Source organism: Phyllostomus discolor, chromosome 8 (assembly GCF_004126475.2).
Source record: "Phyllostomus discolor isolate MPI-MPIP mPhyDis1 chromosome 8, mPhyDis1.pri.v3, whole genome shotgun sequence".
Lineage (NCBI taxonomy): Eukaryota > Metazoa > Chordata > Mammalia > Chiroptera > Phyllostomidae > Phyllostomus > Phyllostomus discolor.
Window position 1 is genome coordinate 12,320,073 of NC_040910.2, and position 25,009 is coordinate 12,345,081.

At 50.5% G+C, this 25,009-nt stretch overlaps 1 protein-coding gene across 2 annotated transcripts in view; it reads right to left on the reverse strand.

Moving 5' to 3' along the window:
- The window catches only part of TBC1D9 (TBC1 domain family member 9), a 74,583-nt gene that overhangs the window by 33,849 nt on the left and 15,725 nt on the right, over nucleotides 1-25,009 (reverse strand). For both annotated transcript variants that reach the window (XM_028520012.2, XM_036031835.1), the window contains exon 2: nucleotides 10,080-10,190. In XM_028520012.2, the coding sequence (XP_028375813.1) occupies nucleotides 10,080-10,190 (111 nt within the window). The remainder of the gene's footprint in view (nucleotides 1-10,079; nucleotides 10,191-25,009) is intronic.

A 25,009-nucleotide genomic window follows, 5' to 3' on the forward strand; every position in this document is an offset into this window, starting at 1 on the left:
AGAGGATGAAAAGTGTGTCCCCGAGTGCAGAGCAGCCTTTGGACACACTGAAGAGGAGGCTATTTGCAGCTCCCCCTGTGTGTTTTCACTCGTTCGGGCCACAGTCAGCCACACGGAAAAGCAGTCAGAGGCTCTGGGCTGCAGGTCACGGCAAGAGCTGGAAATCAGCACGCCGGGCCCCCTCCCCTTCTGCCACCACCCAGTGGGCTGGCTTTAAATATTTTGCTTACATCTCTCTCTGTCTCAAATTCTTTATATGCAAACTGGGAGTAAATGAAAAACACACAAACCAAAGAGCCCATACATCGCTCAGAACAATGCGGTAAAAAATAGCAAGGGATAATGTCTGCAGATACATTTCGGAAAGTGGAAGGCACTTTTCAGATGCAAAGAACAATGCTCATTTGGAATGTTTAGGGGATGAGTCATTTTGGAATTTGCCAGAGAGCTTTGGACCTTTTAGGCTGTAACATTTTAAATAGCCACGGGGAAAACTTTGTTTATAGACAAGGAAGGGTGTAGTATGCTTTTAAATGTTTTTGATGATTATTTAAAAAATTTTAAAACAGAGCGCACCCTTCCTTGTCTGTAAACTCACTGTTGTCAGCAGCTGTGAACAGCTGTGATTGACAGGTAGAGTCCTGCCCAGGGCGAGTGCCGCCATGTGCCCTCCGCCCCGCCGCCCCAACCGTACTTGGTGGCACTGTCAGATGTGTGCACCTTAGGACGGGGGCCCTCCTGGGGGCTCACAGGGCAGCTGCGCTTCTGCAGACCTGCCGGGCACAGCTCCCAGAGGCGCCTTCCGGAGCTGGTTTTCACAGCTGCCCTGGCCCAGCCGGGCAGTCTGGCTGTTACTGGCATGTCACCATGCTCTGCCCTTTGCCAGGCAGTCACACCGGGCACTTGACTTTAAAGTCCCTGTCCCATGGGTTGTGGAATCCAACCATGCACAGTTTGACCTCACTGTTCCTCCGTTGTCCTGGACGGACAAGCACACCAGCTGTAAGTTCTCGTGCAGAACAGGCGTGCCTTCAGCTCTGTACAGGCTGCCCTCAGTTTTCCTCATGCACGTATTCATAAAAGTACACGCCCCCCCAACACACCCCCCGGCAGAAACAGTATATGCGTGTATGTATTCATTCAACAAACATTTGCCCGTATCGCTCACTTTTCATGGCACCGTAAGGTTGACATGGCTGACCTTGTACTGGAGTTCAACGTTACTGTCCACACCGTTCCTGACCTATCGCCTTCCCTGTGGCCCCAGGGACACCCTGCCCCTGCCCCACTGCCCTCATCTCCACAATCCCCACCTTCTGCCACCCAGCACCACATGCACCACGACGTACATAAACACCCACACTTCCACCTTCGATCCCCACCACTGCTCCCCCTCCGACCACCGCTGCTGTGCCGTTTCTCCTGTCCTCTGTCCTCCGTCTCCTGCTGCTTCTCCCGCACCTGCCAGCATCACATGAAAAAGCTGGCCTTTTGGAGCTACCACTGGCTGCTCACCGCTCCCAGGCGGAGGGCACGGACTGGGGATGCAAGTCTCAGCATCTGCCCATCTGCAACTCTCGTCGCCTCCTCGGGACTCTGGGCCTGTTGCTGGACCATCGAAGAGTCTGGCTACATCCAGACCTAAGACACCAACGTCCCAGGAGACTGGTTTCCAGATACGGAAGCATTTTGTGCACCATTGTAGAATATCATTATCCCCACATAGTGTTTGAGGCAAGAAAATGACATAAATATCATCGGCCAATGGTAGTTTGAGGAATTAACCATGGATTCCGATCTATATACCCAAGAGTTAGTTTCAGGGAGACTCACGGGAATGTGCCTTTTACACTGATATTTACTGTGCGAAGGCACTGTATTTTCTGAACGCTCCCCGAAGTGCACAGAGTGTAAAGGGGGACCGGTGTTCGTGGCACCGGGCCCTGGAGTCTGAAGTCCAAGGACACGCATGAGGCAGAGCCGGCCCCCTCCCCCAGCAGACGGGCCGAGTTCTGAAGACTTCAATTCGGTAGAAGCTATTTCTGAAAGCGGGTCTCCATTTCTGTCCGTTTCTCACCCCAGAACAAAGGGTCCACATTACCTGGGAGCCACAGAGCCAATGTCCTAGTGACAGTGTGGGGCCAGCTGTCACTTTCTCCGGACCTCTCCTTAGGAGCCAGTGAGGCCCTAACGGAGACACAGTGGAATCCTAAGTGTTCCTTGGAAACGGCTCCTTCATTTCTCCAGAAAACAAGCCGAGTGCTGCAGTACTTCAGGTCCCAGAACTTTTATTTTGTTACTGCTTCGAGTGAGATGCCAGGAAGCTCTTTCGCCCTGACTCTGAAGAGGGGTAGGTTTATTTCACCCGAAGTTTGAGCAAAATGTGCTGGACACTCGGAGGAGAAGGAAGGGCTTGGCTGTAGCCTTTCTGGAAAGGGCTCGTTCACAGGGAGACACAGCGGGAAACACAGCGGCCCGACTGTGCCATCCGCCAGAACAACAGGGCGAGCTGGCTGGGGCAGCAGCGCCTTCAGGAAGTCCGAGCAAAGCACCTGCTGGGGCCACAGCTAGACCAGCCCGGGGTGGACTTCAGGTCATTTAGAAATCAGCCCTGGCTGGTGTAGCTCAGTGGATTGAGCTCGGGCTGTGAACCAAAGTGTCGCAGGTTTGATTCCCAGTCAGGGCACATGCCTGGGTTGCAAGCCACGACCCCCAGCAACCGCACATTGATATTTCTCTCCCCCCCCCTCTCTCCCTCTCTCCCTTCCCTCTCTAAAGATAAATAAATAAAATCTTAAAAAAAAAAGAAATCAGTTTTGGAAAAATGAGAATCCAAGTACCATTGGGAGTGGGTTTCTTTTTCCTTTTCCTTTTCTCCTCCCCTCCCCCTTCTCCTCTTCCACCTCCTTCCCCTCCTCCTTCTTTTTAAAGAATACTAGCCACAGGCCTCGAGCATGATTCTGGGCAAAATCCCCACATTTTCTATGAGAATGAAAAGCACTAAATTGCCCTGAGTCTTATGTGTCAACCAGTTTGAAACGAATGTTAAATCACATAAACTCCACCGGAAATGAAAAGGAGAAGTACTGAGACGGACCCGTGAACTGGTTCTATCAGCGGGGCCCCTGAGGGTGAAGAACACAGGCGAAAGGCCCCGCTCATGGGTGGTCGGTGGGCATTCCTTCGTGATGCTCGATGAATCATGTTTTGGTTCTGTGACTGCAGCACTGACTTACGAAGCTGAATCCAGGATCACTCAGACGGCAAGTTCTCACGGGGCAAGAATGTGTGTGTGCACACGTGCAGGTAGGTATTTGCGTGCACCTGCAAAACGAAAAACCCCTCGCGACACAGCAGGAAACGAAACAGAGCAAAACCAATCCCCTAAACCTCCCAGGGACGACAGAGCCACCCACCTAGTATCTTCCGGCATCGGGACAGACTGCCTGGATCCCAGAGCTGATCCAGTTCTCAAGAGAACAGCACTTGAAGCTGCTTCAATGAAGGGAACCGAATGAAGGACTCAGGTATCCTACGGCCCTACCCAAAAACGACCTTAGTCACAGGAATGATCATTCTTAAGTTTAATACCCAATGAAGGCAAGAGTGACACCCCATACACTAGTGTAACAGCCAGTGTCCCTGAAGTATCCACAAAGCCACCAGGTATACTCCCTACACCCAGAAAAATGACCGACTTGTACGTGGAGAGGGCAAGAGATAAAACCCAAACACAACGTGGTGATTTAAAACATTTTTAGGAACAACAGGGAGCTGTGTTTTAAATATGCAAATTACATTTAAATGTAATGAAAGCTATGATTATACGCAGGTTACAGATCATGACCACGGTAATGCTGTCTATTACTTATCTGCGCTCATCAAGACCAGGCACCATGCTTTCACTTTACACACATTATTGATTCGGGGCCTGGGTATCAGGAAGACGGTTATTATCACAGAGTGCCTCAGACCACAGACTTTGCCCAAAAGGTACGGCTGGTTTCCAGTCCCCACCCGGCCACACACTAGCTTTGTGACTGAGGGCAAGTCCCTTCACCTCTCTGGGCTTCCGATTCCTCATCCATAATACAGAGGTAACAACACCTGCCACGCTGGTTCGTGCTGCAGACTAAAGAAAACCAACACAGGTCAAGTCCTTGGCACAGGTCGAGCACGTACAAAGCACTAAATAAAGATACTTTTGTTATTCCATGATCATAAACAACAACACAAAGACCTCCTCTTACAATGTCACGCAGAAGGTATCTACTTCTGAGGGCAGCACACTCAGAAGCCAGCTGTTTCACTAACACACACACACACACACACACACACCCCAGCAGAAACCCCGCCCCGGGGCCAGGTGCCACCGTGTGCGGACTGCACTGCAAGTGCGCCGGTGACTGCGGAAGGCGGGCCTGGAACGACTAACTCCTTGTGCGACTAGTATGACAAGCGTCTTACACAACTCTGCTTGTAACCTCTCACGGGTCACCACCATCCGCTGATAGCTTTATGGGCACTCTGAGAAAAGACAGGCCCGGGTAGCTCATCCCGGGGCTGGGGCCTTGGCGGTAAGACTCAGTGGGTGATGTGCTCGTTTTCCTCATTTCACTTGAGTGCCAAGGCCCGCCCCCTTCCACCCCACCCCCCACCCCCCCATCCCCTCCCCCCAGCCCCACCCTGAAGGGCAAAATGCAAATGCCTCTCTTCCTCGGGGTGCAACCCCTCCGGAAACTCGCCACACCCTACACGTGCACATGCGTGGTGACTCAGCAGCCCTGCATCCGTACGTTCGTCCCAAGGGGATAACTGGGGGACCGGGAAAGACTGTGTTAAGAGGATATTCACCAATCCGAGGGGGGGGGGAACCCCTAGATTTCCAACAATGGTGTATTATTTAGTCAAATTACGTTACATACACAATAAAATATTATCTACCTATTAAAGTTGACATCATGGAAATATATTTTACTAACATGGAAAGATAAAATGTATTTATAATACAGGACGGTGCAAAAGCAGGTTTACAGTTGTTTGTGTGCAAATGATATAATACTTAATAAGGAATAATATACGAATAAACTGTTTCATGTACTCATAACTGTAAACCCACTTTTGCCCTAACCTGAATGTATAGATACATTTTATATAATATAAAGTCTGGAATGTGATTTGTAGTGTGGTATTATTAGTTCTTCATTTTTTATTCTTTTTATCTATATTTCCTAATCTTCTGCAAAGAACATGTACTGCTTAAAGAGAAAAGGCAAGTTCTTTTTTTTTTTTTTTTTAAGCTGCTCCTTAAAGGATCCAGGACTAGCTCTCGAGGCCCACAGACCGAGGAAGGATGATCGAACGCTGACCACGCTTCACATTCGTGCATCTCGGACGGGAGGCAACTGAACTGCCCCGCGTTTTCTCCAGCTACAGCAGAGCAGGGGTGTCGAACTCATGTTCACGGGGCGGGGGCTGCATCAGCCTCGAGGTTGCCTTCGAAGGGCTGAACTAATTTCAGGACTGTATAACTGTAACTGCTCCTGAACTGTGAAGGAGTTGAAATTACATTCGGCCCTTGGAAGGCAACCGCGAGGCTGACGTGGCCCCCCCCCCCCCCCCCCCCCCCCCGTGAACATGAGTGTGACCCCCTTGCTGTAGAGCAACAGCAGAGGCGGAGCCAGTGAGCAGCCTTTCATTAAGTCCTGGGCCTGACCAGCTGCGGAGTAAAAGGACGTTTAATCCTGAACAGCACTGGCTTGGTGCTGCTCAAAACGCGCTGGCTGGAGCGGGGGAGCTCGAGAGAGTGGTCTCAGCCCCGTGCACCCTGCCCGTGGCCGCCCGTGAGAATCTGGGCAGCTCAGGCTGACTGGGCCCTGCTCAGCTAAGGGTGGGGAGCGGGGTGGAGGCTGACATGACTGACAGCTCTGAGACCAACCATCACCCAGGCCCAGAGGAGACACTGGCGTGGTAAAGAAGAGGGGAACCGAATCAGAGGGCAGCCAAGGCCTCGCTGTGCGGTCAGTGAGGTCTCCGCCAAACACGTCCCCATGATGCCATTTCCTGACCAGGCCCGTGGGAAGGTCAGACGTCCCCAGAGGGAACTGTCAGCAGCTCCTCTGTCCTTCTGTCCGTACCTCCCTTCCCCAGCTGTCCCGGGGCACCTCTTCAGACAATGGCGTGTGCCCACGTGTTCACTGAGGCTGCCTAACACTCCTCACTCCGTCCGCTCTCTGGTAGAACCTCTGGTCCTCCTAATGGGGACAGCCAAGGGGGCTGCCTTTCACTTCAGCCTACTAAAGGCCAAGGAGGGCGAAGGACGGGCTCTCTCCTGCCTCCGGGGCTTTGAGTCCCAAACACCGGCTGCTGGGGGAGACCTGCAGCTGTTGGGTTCTCTGGTGACCCTCGCGCCCCAGGTGCACAGCTGTCAGGCCACTGAGTCTCGGGGGAGGGGCGGGACTGTGGGCACAGGACCCGCTCCACGAAGCGGGCTGGACAGAGTCCTGCAGTGCAGCTCTTCCATGCTCTTCATGGTGAGAAGGATCATTTGCTGCAGAAACCGCTGAGCACACTACAATTCACGAGGCCTCCTTTGGGGCAGTGGTGGAAAGAGTCCTTACGACACAGGAAGGTGTTACCTGGGAGCCTTCCCAGGTAAAGGTCTCCGTGTGGAGGAAATGCAAAAAATCAACTTCCTCAAACTCGTCTGGGTATGGGCAGTCAGAAGGTAACACGAAGAAGCGCAGGAAAAGAATGTCTCACCACATAACTTGCTCTCCCCACTCCTGTTCTGCACGGCTCGCATCGCCCGGGGTCAGCCCGTTACTCCGTGAGCGGCGAGAGAGGCAGGTCCACAGGCCTCCAGGTCCTTGTCTCCCCGAGGCTGGGGTCTAAGGCAAACCGCGTGCCTAGGATTCCCCACGAAGACCACGAGGTTCTTCTCCAGAATGTGGTCTCGGTGAGGACACTGCTCCCAGGCGCCCCCTTTAACTCAGTTCCCACCTGCGGAGGGTTCAGAAGACGCGGCAGGGAACCAGGCTGGGGAGCCCTCTGGGTCCCACGGGGCCGTGGGTGAGACTCACCGCTTCTGTGCTGAGAGCTCTCCTACGATGAGTCGCGCAATTCAAGAAAATACATAACGCTCCCCATAGAGCGCCCCGCCACATGCTAACTGTGTAGTTTATGAGAAAAAACAACGTGAAAAAGACAAGCCGAAGGGTCAGCATATCAAAGAAATCTTTAAGGTAACAGCTTCCGCTCTTAAAACCTTCTCAGGAAAGGGAGCCAGCGATTGGGGCTGAAACGGAAATCGATGAGAACAACTAATGGGTGGATGGGACTTTCACAATGGCCGTCACTTCCGTGGAGCCTTCCACAGGAAATTCTGGAGCTATGCGTATGGGCAATCGATAGATTTGGAAGCGAAACCGGTTCTGGGTTTATTATAATGAGATCATGCAGTTATGACAGGCGGTACTTAATGTGAAAACCAAAGTGCATCTCTTGGTGGCATAAATTACGCCATCAGCGTTTACTGCCTCGTGCTCCTGAGCCTCGGCTCAGCAAACCACGGAGGAGTAACTCAGCTTTGGGGCTCCGGGCTCCTTCCCAAGGGAGCACACACAGGGTCGGCTCTGGAGAACGGCGAAGTCCCAGAAGTGGGCGGAGGAGTGGTAACGTCAGGTAGCAGGGGGGAAGGAAGGTGAGGGCTGAGGGGCTACAAGAACGGGAGTCCCGGAGGCACAAACCAGCTGTGCACACTCGCCAGGGGCAGCCAGGAGCTGAGAGGAGCGGGGTGGGGGGAGGGGGAGATCAGGGCAGCTGCAGCGTCCAGAGGACCTCCAAAGCCTCTGGGCACAAGTGGCGGATGGCGAGCAACAATGTATCAGTGATCCCTTCCACACCCCTGTTGAGTCCCTGAGTGATTTAGTGGCTCTGATTTCTAATTTCCTTTCTTTTCATGTCTTCACCTGCTGGCTACAATGTCTAGTCTAACACTATTCTAGATAGCTTGCCAACTAAATGTGATACTTTTCCCAACCAACCGGCACAGGGTGCTTTCCCTTGCACAGTAGCGACCAGGTGTTTCACTTTGTGACGGAAGGAACCGTGCAGAGGGCTGGCACACAGCCAAGGCTGTCTCATTCGGGGTCCCAGCTTCCCTCTGCCTTTGCCCCTCCCTCTCGCCCCAGTCCCCACCCTTCACTCCGGGTGTTTTTCTCCCTGCCCCGAACCCCGAACCCCGATGTCATCCCTCCATTCACCAGGAAGCACAGTGACTGATATACCCATTGTTTCTCGTGGGGCTCTTTGCATCTCAGCCAGAATAACGTTAAATAAGGGATACGACTGTAACTTCGGGTGCTGCGGAATCCTCGAGGGAGCACTACCAGAACACTCGAGCCCTCCAGCAGCCTGAAGTCACAGCCAGATAACTCCCCCTACCTATGCAGAAGGCTGGCCAAGGTTCTGGGGTGTGGCCGGGAGCCCCCCAATCAAATGGCACTGCACGGATCTTGCCCCCACTGGACCTCGGCTGAGCACTTACTCTTGTTCTCAAGAGCCGAGACCGGATCTAATTACCTCCACGTCTTCAGATACCAGCATACCACTTCCTACCAAGCAGAGATCAATCTAAAAATTGAATGAAGTCAACTAAAAGAGCTCCCAGTGGCCAAAGCTGGAATGATTTGAGCAACAAAATACATAAAGTAGTACTAGGAGCCCCCGCTCAAGTACAGAACAAATGTTCATGATTCCACAGCGATAAAAACAGCTGAATAAACTAAAACTCCCCGCTCTTTGAGTGTGGGCTGTGCACAGTGGCTTCCTCCCAGAGAGGACAATATGGGAAGAGAAGAAAAAAATAATTTGACAGTAAAGAAACTCAAATAACACTACATCAACCAGGCCAGGGAGGACATGATCTTGATCAGTCATAAATCGAGTCGATAGTATGGAGCCTGTGATCGTCCTCATGAGGACCCATGCCCAGGCTAACCCTGCAATAAACACCGAATTCCAGTGAAACGACATTCTCCACCACCCCTGACCAGCATCCTGGCGGGATCGTCAGAAACGAGGAAAATCTGAAAGACTTCCACAGCCTAGAGGAGCCTAAAGAGATACAACTAGCGTGCCCAATGAGCTCCTCGAACAGAAAAAAAAAATTCAGGGAGAAACTAAGGAAACCTAAATAAACGATGGACGTAGTAACAGTGTCTCCATATCAGTTCATTCATTCAAATGCTCCGTACTCAGGTGTGAATGATACGGGAAGCCAGGTATGGGGAGGGGACTCGGGAGAGCTCTGCAAGCTACCCGTTCAACGTTTCTGTAAATCTCAAAGTGCTCTAAAAATAATAACAACTATTAATAACAAAAAATGAAGTGGAGAAAAAAAAGAAAGAAAGAAAGTTCCATACCACTGCTTTTCCTATAGTTATTTGGAACGCCACATGCAAACAAGTAACGAAAACAATCCCGGCCACTTCGGGGTAGCCGTTCCTGGGAAGAGATCCGATGGCAGCACGATTGTTCGCCACCGTGTCAAGCACAGTATCAGCAGTGTCACAGAGTATCAGCAGGAGAAGGCAACAATCCCTCCTCAGGGGGAAGTCCTGTGCTAGGAACGTAAGCCTTACTTAGTCCCGCCCAAATATTCTGTGTGTTCCTCCTCCTTTCCCAGCTTCCTCTGAAGTGACCTTGGGGCCATGTGGCCCGTTCTAGCCAGTGGAGTGACAACGCAGTGACACCTCTGGGCCAAGGGAGGTAAAGGCAGGTGCACCTCCACCTCCCGCTTGTCCCCTGTGGGCTGGCCCTGGAGGCCTTGTGCCCCCAGAGGGTGTCACTACCAAGGGAAGAAGCCACGGGACCCAAACAAGACTTGGTCAGAGCGAGAAGGACACCCCCCTTCTGGTGTTAAGCCATTGAGATTTGGGGGTGCATCTGCTGAAACGGCGATGGTCACCTGCCCTGAAATACCAAGGGACTGCGTTCCACCAATAAACGCCCCTTCCCTCCTGACGGAACATCGGTCATGGCAACGTGTCTCTGTGTCCCCAAGCACTGCTACTTACCACAGGCGATGGTCCAGTAGACCAGAGAGTCAGGAGTCTGGTACAGGATTCGGAAGGGCGCGACCCGGGCGCTGGAGTCCAACACGACATCCAGGGTACCCACCAGGAGGCCTAGGGGCAGGAAGGAGGGAGAGATGGGTAAGGGTCCTCGGTGCCTTCCCGTCCCGGGGGCAGGGTGGGCACTGCACTCTGACCTCCACTTAGAGTGCATACGGTACGAAGGGTGCCCTGGGGGTGGAACTGGTGGTGCCTGAGGTGCGGCGGGGAGGGCGGAGGGCCCCCAGCCTCCCTGGCTTGGCCTCACAGGAAATAAACGGTGCAGCCCAGGGAGCCCAGCTCAGCGCCTGCCCCCGCCAGCAGGCTTTTCGAGAAGGTCTGCTGAACCCGAACCACGCGTTTTTCTGAAACTGTCACCACCACCATCTCTTGATGTGTCCTCTTGAGGGTTGGTTCTGACTACACCGAATGACACCTTGAAACGCACCATGCCATTGCAATTCACCGCCTTCTGGCAGCAGTCCCCAGTCAGGGACAGAGCTACGGATTCGCCCACCAGAGTCCAGAAAAGCTCAGCCCCGGCTCGGACTCTGTTACAACCAGCTCTGTGGTGCGGACAGGCCACTCAACTTCTCGCTGCTTTCACTGCCTCGGTTGTGAAGGGTGGCCGTAGGAGCACGTGCCTTCCGGACCCAGGCATGTTAATCTAGAACCCCGGAGGTGGTTAACAGGGGGAAGCCCTACAGTTGTCCCTGGTCTTCGTCCAAGGACAGGAACCCACTTAGGTTGACTCCCAACCACAGTGACCGTGACCTGACCGAAGCGCACCGGCAAAAACAACTTTTGGCTAAAGTGGAAGCAAAGGCATCGGTCTGCGCTGGCCTGTATGAAGCACACGGAGAATCAAATCCTTGGAGCCTGCAGAGGCTTCTGAGAGACAGACTTCCACACAGGGCCACCCATGTGGGCATCCCTATTTTCTGTGACTCAGGTTTTCTGCAAAGACCTCCAGTGATGTTTCGCTTACCTGCAGGCAGAAAAGTGTGTTCCAGGAAAAGCAGGCGAGTGCCGGCGGAACTGGACTTCCTCCTATGTCGACTAGAAGTACACATGCATCCCCCACGGTACCTGAGTGTTTGTAACACTTCCCACTTCTGCTTCAACCACAAGGGGGAATAACGTGCCCCCCACACTGAAAGTGTCCCATGGGCTGGTTCTAAGAGGCACAGACTTCAGTCTGGGATCAGGGAGGTGCCACTGAGGATTAGCTTACGTGATTCAATGAGCCTCGGATGGCGTTCTGGGAGATACAGATCGTCCAAGGGCAAGTGCGGCTCTCTGGGCGCAGCAACCGACAGAGGCAGACCTGGTGCCAGAATTCTCCACCCTCGCCTCTGCCACGGCCCATCTTTCAAGCCCAGCTCCCCAGGCCACAGCTTTTCCCTCCTGAATGCCTCACTGGGCTTCTGTACTCCGTAACACCCACGAGGGGAGACCTCCGAAAAGGTCCAGTCGACCCGCACATCTTGATCACCACAAATGTCCCCAGTTAAAGTCCACCTTCAGGGGCTTCTGGCCAGCGTGGTGGCGCGGGCAAGCGCGGGCAAGGACGGCACTCGCCTCTTCCCACAACCGCAGCTGAACTGCAGAACTGCCACCTTTGAGAACCGCCTGGAAAGGGGCCGAACCAAGCCCTACAGGCCAGGACATAGAGAAGGCGCCCCACTGAGACGGACAGGAGGGGCGGAGACTCAGAATGGGCTGGCCACGCCCACTCCCGAGCCCTGAACTTGGCTGGGAGCACAGCGAGTTCTGAACCCATGTTTGATGAATGCAGGAGTTAGCTATTATTTTTCAGTGACCATGACCATCAACATTCATTGAATTAGTTCAGGTGTATACAGAAGAGTGGTTAGACATATGATTTATGAAGTCCCCCCGATAAGTCTACTACCCACCTGGCACCATACGCAGTTATTGCAATATTAGTGCCTGTATTCCCTAGGCTACACTCGACATCCCCGGGACTATTCTGTAACGACCAGTTTGTAGAAGTTAGGTATCTTTTGAAAACCTAAATAATTCTTTATCGCTGTGCTGCCCAACCTCTAGGAATGCAAGAAGTCAGAACGCTGGGGAGGAGGAGGTGCCCCACCCCCCACGTCCTCTGCACACACAGCACCAGAGGAGGGGAAATCTGGCCGAGAGACTCCAAAAAGAGGCCGCGATCGGGATTTTCTTAGAAGTCTTATTACTCATACATCTGAAACGGCTGTCAAAATACCGCATCTTGCATCGTCCCCACGCAGAGTGTGGTTGTAGCAGCTGTTCTAATCAGCTACTTCGGGCGTTCAACAATCTCTGATTGCCGGAGATAACTAAGTCAAATTACGGCCTTCCACAGCACTCTTCTCTGCAGCTACCTATTACATCAGTTTGGGGGCATCTTGCAACACAGAAGCACTGTTTCCAGCGAGACTCAGAAAACTCTCTGCAACATTCGCACAGTGCGGCTGGCCACCCGGCCGGGGGGCTCCAGGGGCTGTGTGATGCACAGGGAGTCACGTCTCCCTCCTGGGCAGCACCGTCAGGGAGTAGGGGGGGGGGCACGTCAGGAGAGGGTTGGACACATGGGAGCGTGCCCATGACAAAGGCCAACCTGTCTACTGATGGTCTTAGAATAAGTCAGGCTGCAGCGGACAGAATCCTGGAGGTCTCCTGACCTCCCTCCCTTCCCTCAGCCTTGCAGCCGGTGGGAGATGAGGCCTGACGTACAGGGGTGAAGCCACGGTGGCCCAGGGAGTGGACCTGGCCTTGGCCTTGGCCCGGACTCTGACATGGAGGCAATAACAGTGCCTCTCAGAGACGGCTTGGTTGCATGCCATGCGTTACTGTTTAACGAAATAAACGAAGCCAAGGGGAAATACTGGAAATTACAAAACATACGTACCCCCTCCTCTAACTTTAACAGCTGGTCTTACCCCCCCCCACCTCCTCCTCCTCCTCAACCCGCTTCCCTCTCTCCCTTCCCCGTTCTCAAGTGGTTTCGTGTTCTTCCCACCCGGGTCCTTATCTTTTTACTGACTCAGCGTATGTGTATGAATGTAGATTTAACACGGCTGTGTATTTTAAAGCTTACATTAATGACAAAGAGGAGATTCTGTTCCACAACCTATTTTCCTTACCCAATTAACAGGTGTGCAAAATTTACCCAAACTGATTTATTCATTTTAAATGTGTAGTATTTCACAGTGCAAATAAACTGTTACTTCTCTGATTTTCTAATAAAGGACATTTGGGTTTATCTCCAATTATCTCCTTTATAACTAGTCCTTAAACAAGTGAGCACGTTTCTTTAGAACAGAATGAGTGGGCCACAGGGTGAGTACATTTTTAAACCACATTAGATACGACAAAGCTGCTCTCCAAAGGGATAGTGGCAATTTACATTCTTACCAGGCGAGCGAGAGAACCTGTTTCTCCCTGTCTCCAGCACTTAGTAGTGCCAATTTTGTTTTTGCCAGTCTCCAGAGTGGGAAATGTTATCTACTTGTTGTTTGAATTTGCATTTCTCTAATTATTCATGAGTCTGAGTGTCTATTTCTTGTTTATGGGCCATTGCAGTTTCCTGTTCTGTGGGCTATTGTCTTTCCTATTGCACTCCATTGGAAATGTACTTCCTTCCTCTCCTTCTGGCAAATGTCTGTGTCCCTCAATGCCAAGGTTCAGGTCACCTAATGTATTTGTTCCACTTAATTCCAACACTCTTCCCACCCTCTCAACATTCAACCTTCCAATCACCTGTCAATTAACTGCTCCCCTCTCTGTGATCTGCCTGCCACTCTGCACTGTGCACGCGCGTGCGCGCGCACACACACACACACACACACACTATCACATCGTTTCCTTCTGGAGCAACAGGGGCAGTTTCCTCCCACCAGCCTATGAGCTCCTGGAGGGCAGACACAGCTTATTCCTCTTCGCACCACAGGACCCAGCACACCACAGTAAGTCCTAGCGAACTGGCCTTACGTACTAAAACTGTGTAAGAGTCTCACAATGGATGGAGACCAAGACCTGAGAAGAAGGTTGGAAAGCCCCACCTCAGAGACTCAGAGGTACTTCAGACCAAACTCACACGTGGAACTTCGCGCTGTGGGAAACCGACTCCTCTAGTTTCAGAAGTCATTTATCATTTTTTAAATCAATACTGGGATTTATAGCAAGTTGGATCAAAGGCAGAGATATCTAGGGAAAGCCTAAGTCTTTTTAATTCTTTCACTTTTAGACACAGTATAGTGATCTGCAATTGTCAAAAAAAAAAACAAAACAAAACAAGAAAACCCGCAGACTTAATTAACCAATTTAAAGCCGTACGTCCCAGACACAGTTTGGCAAACACCAGTTTGCCCACCACGCCGGCCAGAGGACCAGGCAGGAGGTTCGGTAAACTGTCACGTGGGCACCACTGTGAGGGGGGTGCTGGGGTTGCCGGGCGAGGGCCAGCCACGTCCCTGTGAATGCACGGAGTTGCGGTGTCACCACAAACAAAGTGAAGGCACCAACGGGCTACTGCAGGCCAGCCATGGCACCACCATGCGCAGGAGAGGGCACGGGTGATGGTGGCGCCCTGCCTGAGGAAGAGGTACGGCTGCAGGAGGCTTGTAGGGAGAGGTGGTGGGCCTGGGGCTGTGGGCACGGCATCTCTCTCAGTCATTCTCCAGTATGGGGACTATGGGCCTCGTGGGCGGAGGCCGCTCCCAACAGCAGGGTTCTCCCTTCAGTGCAGAACAGACAGGGAGACGGGGAGAACATCCTCCACCCCCTGGACCACGTTTCTGTAGAAGTGGTTCCTCCCCAGCTGCAGTGCAGCCGACCAGCCCCAACACTTTCCCCTCTGCAGCACTGCAAACCAGCTTCTGCTCAGGGGTCGCTGCCGTTCATGCTTCTTCTGTAAGGACCCAGACAGCTGGAGCCAGAAAGGACAGAAGAGGCCATAACGTTCCTTTCTATTTTCCGTCCCAAAAGATAAGCACTAAGCACGGGCGGGGTTTACTGCTAAGCAAACAGAAGACTGAAATCTGAAGAACATTCTGTCTGCTGAGCTTTTGTCACGCAGCCAATCAGTGCGGCTCCGATCTCCCAGGCTCCCCACCGCGGGCCCAGGAGCTGCCGGGTTACCCTGTGGGCCAGGCCCTTAAAGTCACACACACACCTCCTCCTGCAAAGCAGGAGGACAGCTGGAACTGACGTTTCTCTTTGGGCCAGTGTCTGAGGAAGAACCATTAAAATATTTTCTTTCTACTGTACCCCAGGTGGGACCAGCTATACAATTTGCAAGACTCTGTACAACATGAAAATGCAGGTCCTCAAAAACTTGTGAGAATTTCAGGACAGCCACAGAACACTCCACTAAGTCTGGGGCCCTTCCAGAAAGTGCAGGCCCCTGTGCAACAGGCCGGGTTACACACCCAGCAGGCCGACCTTGACCTCAGCAGTGCCACGGTGACATCACCCCCACAGACAAGCTGTTGTTTTCAGACCTTGGTCAGGAATTCAGGTCTGCTCTGAAACAGGCCAATGAGGACCAATGAGGACACCGGATATTCAAAGAACGCTCCAAGCACCTGTGTGATCCAAGTCCTCAAACAAGCGCTCTTTGGGAAGAGGAAAGTAGATGTGTTTTTGTTACATTTACTGCCAGCTGCCATTTAAGTTACAGGAAGGCTATGATTCTGATCTTGTCTCCACGTGCAGGTCTGAAAACCAGACAACACTGACGGCTCAGAGCCGGCCATGTCAGCCTGGATGGCACAGGTGGAGGAGCCCTTGCGGTGCTGGTGGGGGTAGTGAAGCCCACCACCTTCCCCCAGAGGTAAACCTGGATGCCCTCAGACCCCCTCTGTGGGGCAGCGTTTGCAGAAGCCGCATACTGCCCACAGCTGGGGAAGTCGCCTTTCTGCCCTCCAACTCATGGAACCTTCTCCACAATGAAATAATAGTATGGAACAAAAACAACTGTGAACTTTAAATTACATTTAGGAAATGACCTGGAATGTCTAAGTGAATTAGAGCACATCTCTATAATGATATGTAGACATTTATAATCATGTCCTCAAATAATCATTTAATGATGTGGCAAAATGCATGTAGGATGTTATGTGACAAAGGCACAAAACTATAACTTTAGTTCTATGTGATCACAATCTGCCAAAATATAAGTGTAATGTAGCTATATTAAAAATTATAATATATGTATTATTTTTAAAGAGTATAAAAATTGCTCTGGCTGGTGTAGCTCAGTGCATTGAGCATGGGCTGCGAACCAAAGCATCACAGGTTCGATTCCCAGTCAGGGCACATGCCTGGGTTGCAGGCCATGGCCCCCAGCAACCGTGCATTGATGTTTCTCTCTCTCTCTTTTTCCCTCTCTTCCCTCTCTAAAAATAAATAAATAAAATCTTTTAAAAAAGTATAAAAATTAACATATTTGGTGTATCCTTAATGATTGGCATACCCCAAAACCCAAAATGTTAATTTTATTTTCTTCTGCGTTCTTGAAAATTTCTCCAACGGACATTCAATCTTCTACTTTGCACTTTCTCGACTCAGGGAGAGAGCGTGCCATGGAGTAAACAGATGGCTACTGTGTTTACACCAAAGCTGGTGCTTCCCTTCAGATAACCACGGGTTAGTAGAGCCCGTCACGAGCAACAGACAGAGGCAGGAATGTGCAGGGCTGACGAGCAACTGCGGGGGCCACAGGGGCTGAGAGGGGATGGCGGGAGCCACCTCCCTGGGCTGCCTTGCTTCCTGCCAGCTTCCCAGGCCCAGTTGCAGCTCCCCCAGATCTTAGCCCCCAAACCAGGTCCTTGAGTCTCTGTTCCTTCCAAAAAACAACAACAAAAAAGCAGCTCTCCGTTAACATCCTAACTGACCCCTTTGGCTCCACCTAAGAGGGGCTCTGAGTAAACACCCCCTTTTGGAGGACAGGGAGACACGTGTTATATAACGAAGCACCAAGGCATTAACAACAGTTTAATAATATGCTTTCCAGCCTGGCATCCAAATATTCTAGAATGGATATAAATAGCGGCTGCAGGACTGTAATTAAGACAACCGTGCTATTTACAAGGGAGAGACTCAGCAGCAGCCCGGCTGGATTCCTGCGAGTCTCGGCTGACCTTACCCCACTTAGAGAGCACGAAACTCCCCTCGCATCCCCCCTTCAGAAGAATCACAGTTCTAGCTTAGCCCGAAGTCCCCGGATCAAATGACGGGATGTTTCCCGGAGACATGTCAGCCGTGCAACAGATGAGAAGAGAGCAGCCTTCACCCAAGGGCCAGATCCAGTCCTTAAAGGGGAAATGGAGCTGGGGGGACCCAACAGCACAGAGGAGTCGCGGCACCAATAAGAGGCGGACGCCAAACCAGAGGGCAAAGATGGTTCAGCTGCAACGGCAGGTGCACAGCGGCAGGGAAGGCCCTCGTTTTGTCCGCTGCCTATGATTTACATAGACTGAGAAATGATAAGTGTTTCTCAATACAGGTAAACACCCTGCAAACACAGATGAGTCCCTTCTGTAACACATTAGATCCAATCAAGATTTCCTTAAAACATAGTTCAGGGATGGCCTAGAAATAGCTTGTGAACTATTCTGGAAAAAAAAAAAATCACTGATGGATGGAGAAAAGGATCACTGGTGATAACAAAAGCAGTACCCCGGGACAGGGGCCAGCCATTTCCAAAAAACTGTTCTTTTTTCATGTTACCAGGGGTGTCCAACCTGCAGCCCATGGACCGCATGAGGCCCAGGGTGGTGATGAATGTGGTCCAACACAAAATTGTAAACTTACTTAAAACATTATGGGATTTGTTTTTGCTTTTGTTGGCGTTTGTGGATTTAATGTGTGGCCCAAGGCAACTCTTCCTCTTCCAGTGTGGTGTGGAGACGGCGCCAAAAGGCTGGACACCCTGTGACAATGCCGGGCACCACAGACAGAGGGCAGTGTGACGCCCCATGGTCTGACCACAGCAATGGCACTGACTCATAGACCTACAGCTAGAGATTGATGAGCCATGATGAAATATGTGGCGAATTACTTTTATATTATTATTTTATTAACAATGGGGGACACAGAAATAATGAAGGTCTCGTTATATTTCTTGCGCCTTGAATTACATCTTCTGTGTCTAGCTCCTGAATCTCTAAGGAAAATAACATGCACACACACGTGTGTGTATACATACATATGCCTACACACGCGCTACAACATGCCACCTCATTTAAACTCAGGGTGCAGTAGCGGGGGCTCTGAAAAGACCCTCACACTTTGGTTCCTCTCTCGGGAGGTAATGAAACACAATGACACAACAAGAAATAAGATTACGTCGTACTTTAAAACTTTTTAAAAAGACAATCACATGCAAGAATTCCTCGTGTGCCAGTGTTGCTCACCCAGCAGTCTCTGCATAAACATCAGAGTTTCGCTCTGTCCCTCAGGCCCTGCTCAGCACCCCCTGCCCCCTCCACAGCATCTGCTCTCTGAACCCAGACAACGCAGACAGCTGCCCCCGCCGTCCTCCCTGTGACTTGTGTTAAGGTTGGGGAGGAGGAGGCGAGGGAAAACCTAAGTTGTTGTTTGCTTTTGATTTTCCAGTTACAAAGGAACAAAGAATAAAATTAATGCTTTATTTTTTAAAAGATTTTATTTATTTTATTTTTAGAGAGGGGAAGGGAGGGAGAAAAGGAGGGAGAGAAACATCAATGTGTGGTTGCCTCTCCCACGCTCCCCTACTTGGGGACCTGGCCCATAACCCAGGCAAGTGCCCTGACTGGGAATTGAACCTGTGGCCCTATGGTTCGCAGGCTGGCACTCAATCTATTGAGCCACACCAGCCAGGGCTTTTTCTTTTTTCTTATAAGAAAAAATATAAATATGTACGTCAGGAGGTAATGGGTGACATTTGCCTGCTCTTTGCTTGCCTTTGTGCTAGTTCTTGAAAAATTTTCCTTAGAACAGCAAAACTCCCTCTTTGTAAAAGTTTTAGGGCTTCTGATCCTTATTTCTCATTCCCCTAAATGGACCCTGAGGACGAATGGGACAGGGCCACCCATACAGTCTATGCCCAGTGTCTCAGGCCCCTGTCCTTCCCAGAGCCCAGTGAATAAACCACAACAAACACACACTTTCACAATGAGCAAGCCCAATCGCTTGGGAATTACCAACATGCACATTTCAAATTATTTCCGAAAAGATCATCAGGGAACCCCCTAGAAAAACTGATCTTTAACATTCACATGGTTGCACTGGTCCAGTTCCTTGATGGAAACAGGGATGTTTCTAACACGGCAGGGCCAAGTGGTGGGTTCAAGTTCCCCCTGCCCCGCTTGGGAGCTGTGTGACTTCAGGCAAGTCACTTAGCCGCTCTGAGCCAAAAGTTCGTGTCAGAGATGGATGATTTGTCTTCTCTGCCAGTTTCCCAGAGTTGCTGGGAAAATCAGATGACATACTAGGTATGGAATTGCTCCATGAACTGTGGAGTGTCTTGCCATGCAATGTATCTAGTTTTGTTTTGTTTTTTATTTAATGTTTAATTTCAGAGCAAGAAGCTTTAGGTCATACATTTCCACCTGCTTGGACTGCAGGGGAGAGTCTCTGTGTTAGAAGAAAGATTGCTTGCCAAGGTAAGTCACTGTTCAACACAGCCAAGACCATTCATATCTTCACTCAGTCTGAACTCAGGTCAGAGATCTATATATGCCCCAAACAGATCATGCATCTATCATTCACACATTCATTCATGCATCCCTCCGGCAAATATTTGCATAGTGACTTCCCACACAGCTGGGGTCTGGCTGTGACCACGTTCTCTTGATCTTAAACCTGTGGTTGAGTGGAGAGTCACTAGTCTGGGAAATAACACGTGAGAGATAACCCTATGGTTCTGACAATTTTTACAAATGATACCATTCTGAACCTTTCATTTTTCAACTATTATTAAAACAAGTAAACCGTTATTTTCTTCTCCGTGCTGCTATTTATTTACATTTTACTTTGAAAAGACTCCCAGCACCCTTTGTCCGAAATGTCTCTCTCCACTTGCGGCCCTCCCTGGGTGTGCCTCCTCTCCCCACCCCCTTCCTTCCCAGAACTCTGGGTTCTGCCTGCAACGCTCCTCCCTGTGTCCTGAACTATAAGGCTAATTACTCTTCAGGGTTCTCTCTCAGAATCTCTCCTTCCCTCCCTTTGCCCCCCACCTCCTTTCGTCCCTCTTCTTGATTTCTTCCAACCTCCTTGGAAGGGAGTGAGTTTTTCATTTTCTCTGAGTCTATCCAATTGCTTCGTATGATGGAAATCATCCTACCTACTCATTAGAGCCCTTTCCAATCAGAGAGGCCTTGCCATGCCTGAGTGAGTGTGGCATCTTGAATTACAAACCCTGACAATTCCTAGTAATTATGCTGCATAGGCTGCACACGCTCAGCTTCTCTTCTCAAGACCCCAGGGGGCTGGCGCAAGGACAAAGGATGCCTGCAGAACACAGCTTCCTCATTGCGGCCTTCCCCGAAGGGTTTAGTGGGACAGGCAGCACCAACAGGCCCAGCCTCGAGCTCACTGACTCACAACACTGTTTCCCAGTCTTGGACAGCTTCCTTCCAATCCAAACAGGGCCCCTAGGATTGCTGAAACGAGGCAATGTTAATATAGGCTCCAGAACAACGTCCAGTTTGAGGATCCAAGTGCTACTTTTCAACTATACAGGTAGCGCTGCTTTCTGAATAAATTCGAGATGATAAAGGTCACGAAAATGACAAGTGATACGATCTCTCTGTAAGGAATGGTCTGATTCATGCGAAGCCACGGCACAGGTCCCAGAGCCGGCTGGGCATTCCCTCTCTACCCTTCCCTCTTTCCACCCTACCAAAAAAGTGCCCAGAAAAGGAAGCCACGTACAGACTAAGGCCAGAGTTGGTCCGCTACTGGCTCAGGAGGCCACTCAAGGATCCCTGTCCAGCTTCAGCTCCCGGGGGCTGTGCTGCGGCTGAGAACCGTGCAGGACCAGCCGCGGCGTGCCAGCGCCACGCGGCTGTGACGCAGCCGGGAACGCAATCTACTCCACGCCGGGGAGGGGCCGTTTCTGAGAGGCCTTTTCAAAATCCCCTTTGAGACCACGAGTGGAAAGGGTTCTAACTCTGATTCACAATCATGAAACCATGGATCAAAACAGATCCATTCTTCTACATAAAACCCCCACATCCCTACAGGGCAAAAACACCGGAAGTGAACTCAAAAGACAAACAAAGAAACAAAGATGCAACTCACATACCCATAGGTCTTCAAGGTTGGTAAGAAAAAAAGCAGCCGCCCCATAAAAAGTGGGCAAGGAACAATACCAGGCAGTTTACAGAGGAGGAAATAGAAATGGCCGAGAAACACATGAGAAATGTCCAACATCGCGTATACGTGAAACGTGAACGGAAAGTAAACTGAGATACCACTTTTACGTATCAGTAAGGCAGGAATCTGAAGTCTGAGAATGCATTCTCTCTGGCAAGACTGGGAAAACGCCGTGCTCACACACTGCTGTGAGTGGAACTTGCTAGAACCCCAAGGGCGGGGGTTTGGCAATACCTCCCCAAATTCCAAATGCACGACCATACCCCATAGCCCTGCGAGTCCACTTTGGGTATTTATTCTACAGACACGTTTCACTTGGCGAAAGGGCTGGCACAAGGTTATTTACGGCAGCATCAGTTTTATACTATCTTATTTTTTGGACCATAAGAGCACCTAGGTTTTAGAGGAGGAAAATAGGGAAAAAAATTTTGGAGCAAAAAAATGTGGTAAAATATTTAATAACATAAATAACATAATATTTTACCAATGTAAATGTAAACAGAACTCAACAGCAGCATTAACAATCATTATTACTCCCAAATCTGGGGAGGGGGGAAAAAAGGGTGTGTCTTATAGTCAAAAAAATACGGTAAAGGTATGACCATGACATAAGTGTCTACTGACAGGGAAGTGGTTAAATACACAGCATTGCCTTATAATGGGCCAACAGCAGCTGTAACGTGGAAGAACAATGACGACGTGCTATGTCCTGATGGAGGAAGACGTGCAGCTTGCGGGAGAGACTGCAGAGCTGAGAGGCCTGCACGGAGGGTTGGGGGGAAGCTGGGACGAAGCCAAGTACTGGCGCTTGCTCGTAGGTATGTGCACAGAGGGCCTGGGGAGGACACACCCAGAATGAACACAGAGGTACCAAGAGTGGGTAATAGGCCTGAGACATTTCCCACTGTCTACCTTTTTTTTTAAAAGATTTTATTTATTTATTTTTAGAGAGGGAAGGGAGGGGGAGAGAGAGAGAGAAAGAGAGAGAGGGAAACGTCAATGTGCAGTTGCTGGGAGCCGTGGCCTGCAACCCAGGCATGTACCCCGACTGGGAATCAAACCTGTGACACTTTGGTTCGCAGCCCACGCTCAGTCCACTGAGCCACACCAGCCAGGGCCCCACTGTCTACTTTTTAACATTATTGGATCTTGGCACCATATACACAAATGTATTATTATTCAAAACATTTACATTTTCAAGCATCTTCGTGACTGTGTCAAAGGCTTTGTTTGCTGGGAACGTTAATCATTAACTTCAAGAATTTAGGGGAGGCTCGAGAGGGGGCTGCTAAGGGTCATCTGTTGCAGTCTCTTCCGCTGGCAGTTCCCCTCATGCTGTGAACTGGGAACCTTCAGGACAGAAACAGCCTCACAGCCCCACCTTCTGTGACCTCTTCTTGAAATGATGTTTCTTAAACACACACAGACATAAATCCGAATTTAAACTTCTTATGCACAAAGCTCCTTTATCGCTGGAAAAACAGACTATACTTCCAAGTTAAATTCATCAAAATCAGGAAACCAGTCAGTCTGGAAACACCTTAGGACCTTATGGTGAATGATGAGGTTGCTCCGTGGACGACCCGCTGTCACTAGGATCAGGACACCACCAGGGTGGTTTGGGGTCCGGCTCATGCAGCACCTTCGGTGACTCGAGGCGGTGACTCTCAGTTTCCCCCGCTCCCACTCAGAAGCCCTCCTGAGCCGGGCTGTGGAGTCACCCGACCTCCCTCTGGCCAAACTCGTCTCCTGTGCTTCCAGCCACCTCCGCCACCGCAGTCACGGGTGTGGGTGCCACCTGGAGCACTGACAGTGGGTGCCCGCCACCCGGCGCTCACTCCAGGAACCCAGAGTGACTTGTATGAAGGTTATCTCATTTTCATATTATTGATTACGAACGTAGTAAGAATGAAGCATCAAATTTAAAAATTACAGAAAACTCAGAGGAGTGCATACACAGACCCTCAGCAGTCACAGATCCTAGTGAACAAAACACAACTCCGGTTCATCTGTGAAGACTCTTCCTGGAGCCTGATGTTCGAGTCTCGGAAGGGGTCAGACTCTTCGGCCCCGAGTCTGCCTTCACCTTGGATTCCCGTGCTGTCACTGCCCCCAGCGGGGCAGCCTGGCCCCGCTCCTGGGCTCGCTCCCCGACTCTCAAACCCCGGCAGAGCTCCCAAGCACCTCCGGCCTGGGAGGAGAGTGGACGACCCACGATAACACAATCCCCGTCTAACACAAATTTAACGATTCTCCACAGAGGGCACGTAGGATGCGATCTGCATTTCAAAGCCTCCCTCATTAAGTCCCAACAAAACCAAGAAACTAATTTCAGTCTCCAACATCTGTGCAGATTCTTGCTGAGCCCAGTCTCTCAAATATAGCGATGATGTCATGTACTTTTGCATCTTCAGTAAAAAAAGAAAAGTATACCTAATGTCTGTCTGATGGATGAATGGGTAAAGAACGGATGAATAAATGAATGAGCCAGTGAGTGAATGATGAATTAGCCAGAGAGTAAAAATAGAGAAAAGGCAGAAAAAAAAAAAAAGAGGAAGGAGAGAGGTTGCTCATCCAGCCTCCGCATGCTGGCAGGCTCCACCTGAGACATCAGGGAGCTTCTCTCTGCCTCTCTGCATCTCCAGCGTCTCTCTTCGATCGCCCCACGGCCCTGCAGAAGCAATGCTACCCCTCTCTCCTTAAGATCTTTCTCCGGATACAACGTTCCTTAAAAAACCAGAGTCTACCAAAAAATACCCAAGGGTTCTCACATGCACATTTATTTTTAAAGCAACTGCAGGTGTGGGGTAGGTGGTCCCTGTGCTGTTTGGCCTGTTGCTGAGGCTAAAGTGAAAACAAGTGGACCCCACTGAAGGTAAAGAATGTACTGTGGTGAGCACAACACAAACCACAAACGTGGACACTGATTATGAAGGTCACCGGCTACATACTGCAGGCACATTCTTTCAATGCCATGTTCCACAACAGTCGGGAATGTTGGCCACCACTCAACATAAGGAGAAAGGAAGCAATTCTCTCAAGTTCAAGCAGTTTCTGGGTTACATGAAGGTATTAGTCTGTCTAGAAGGTATCCAGCCACATAATATGAAAAACAGAGACAGTCCTGGCTGATGTAGCTCAGTGGTTTAAGCGCAAACCCATAAAGCAAAAAGTTGTAGGTTCGATTCCCAGTCAGGGCACATGCCTGGGTTGTAAGCCAGGTTCCCAGTAGGGGGCATGCAAGAGACAACCACACATTGATGTTTTAAAAAAATAAAAACAAAAACAATCTTTGGGGTAGTTATTTCACTTGAACCTGAGCAAACACTCCATTTCAGAGGGATCTCACCACCGACTTGTCCAGACTTTCAGTGGTGGTTCCTATGGGGCCAAAAACCTCAGTGTTAGCAAATGGCAGGAATTATGTCTCATTAGAATCACTATTTATTATGAGGAGTCTCAATGCCAAAATTCAGAAATTTCCTTCTGACTAACCTGTTAAAAACAAAAGTCTTTGGAACCACCAGAAT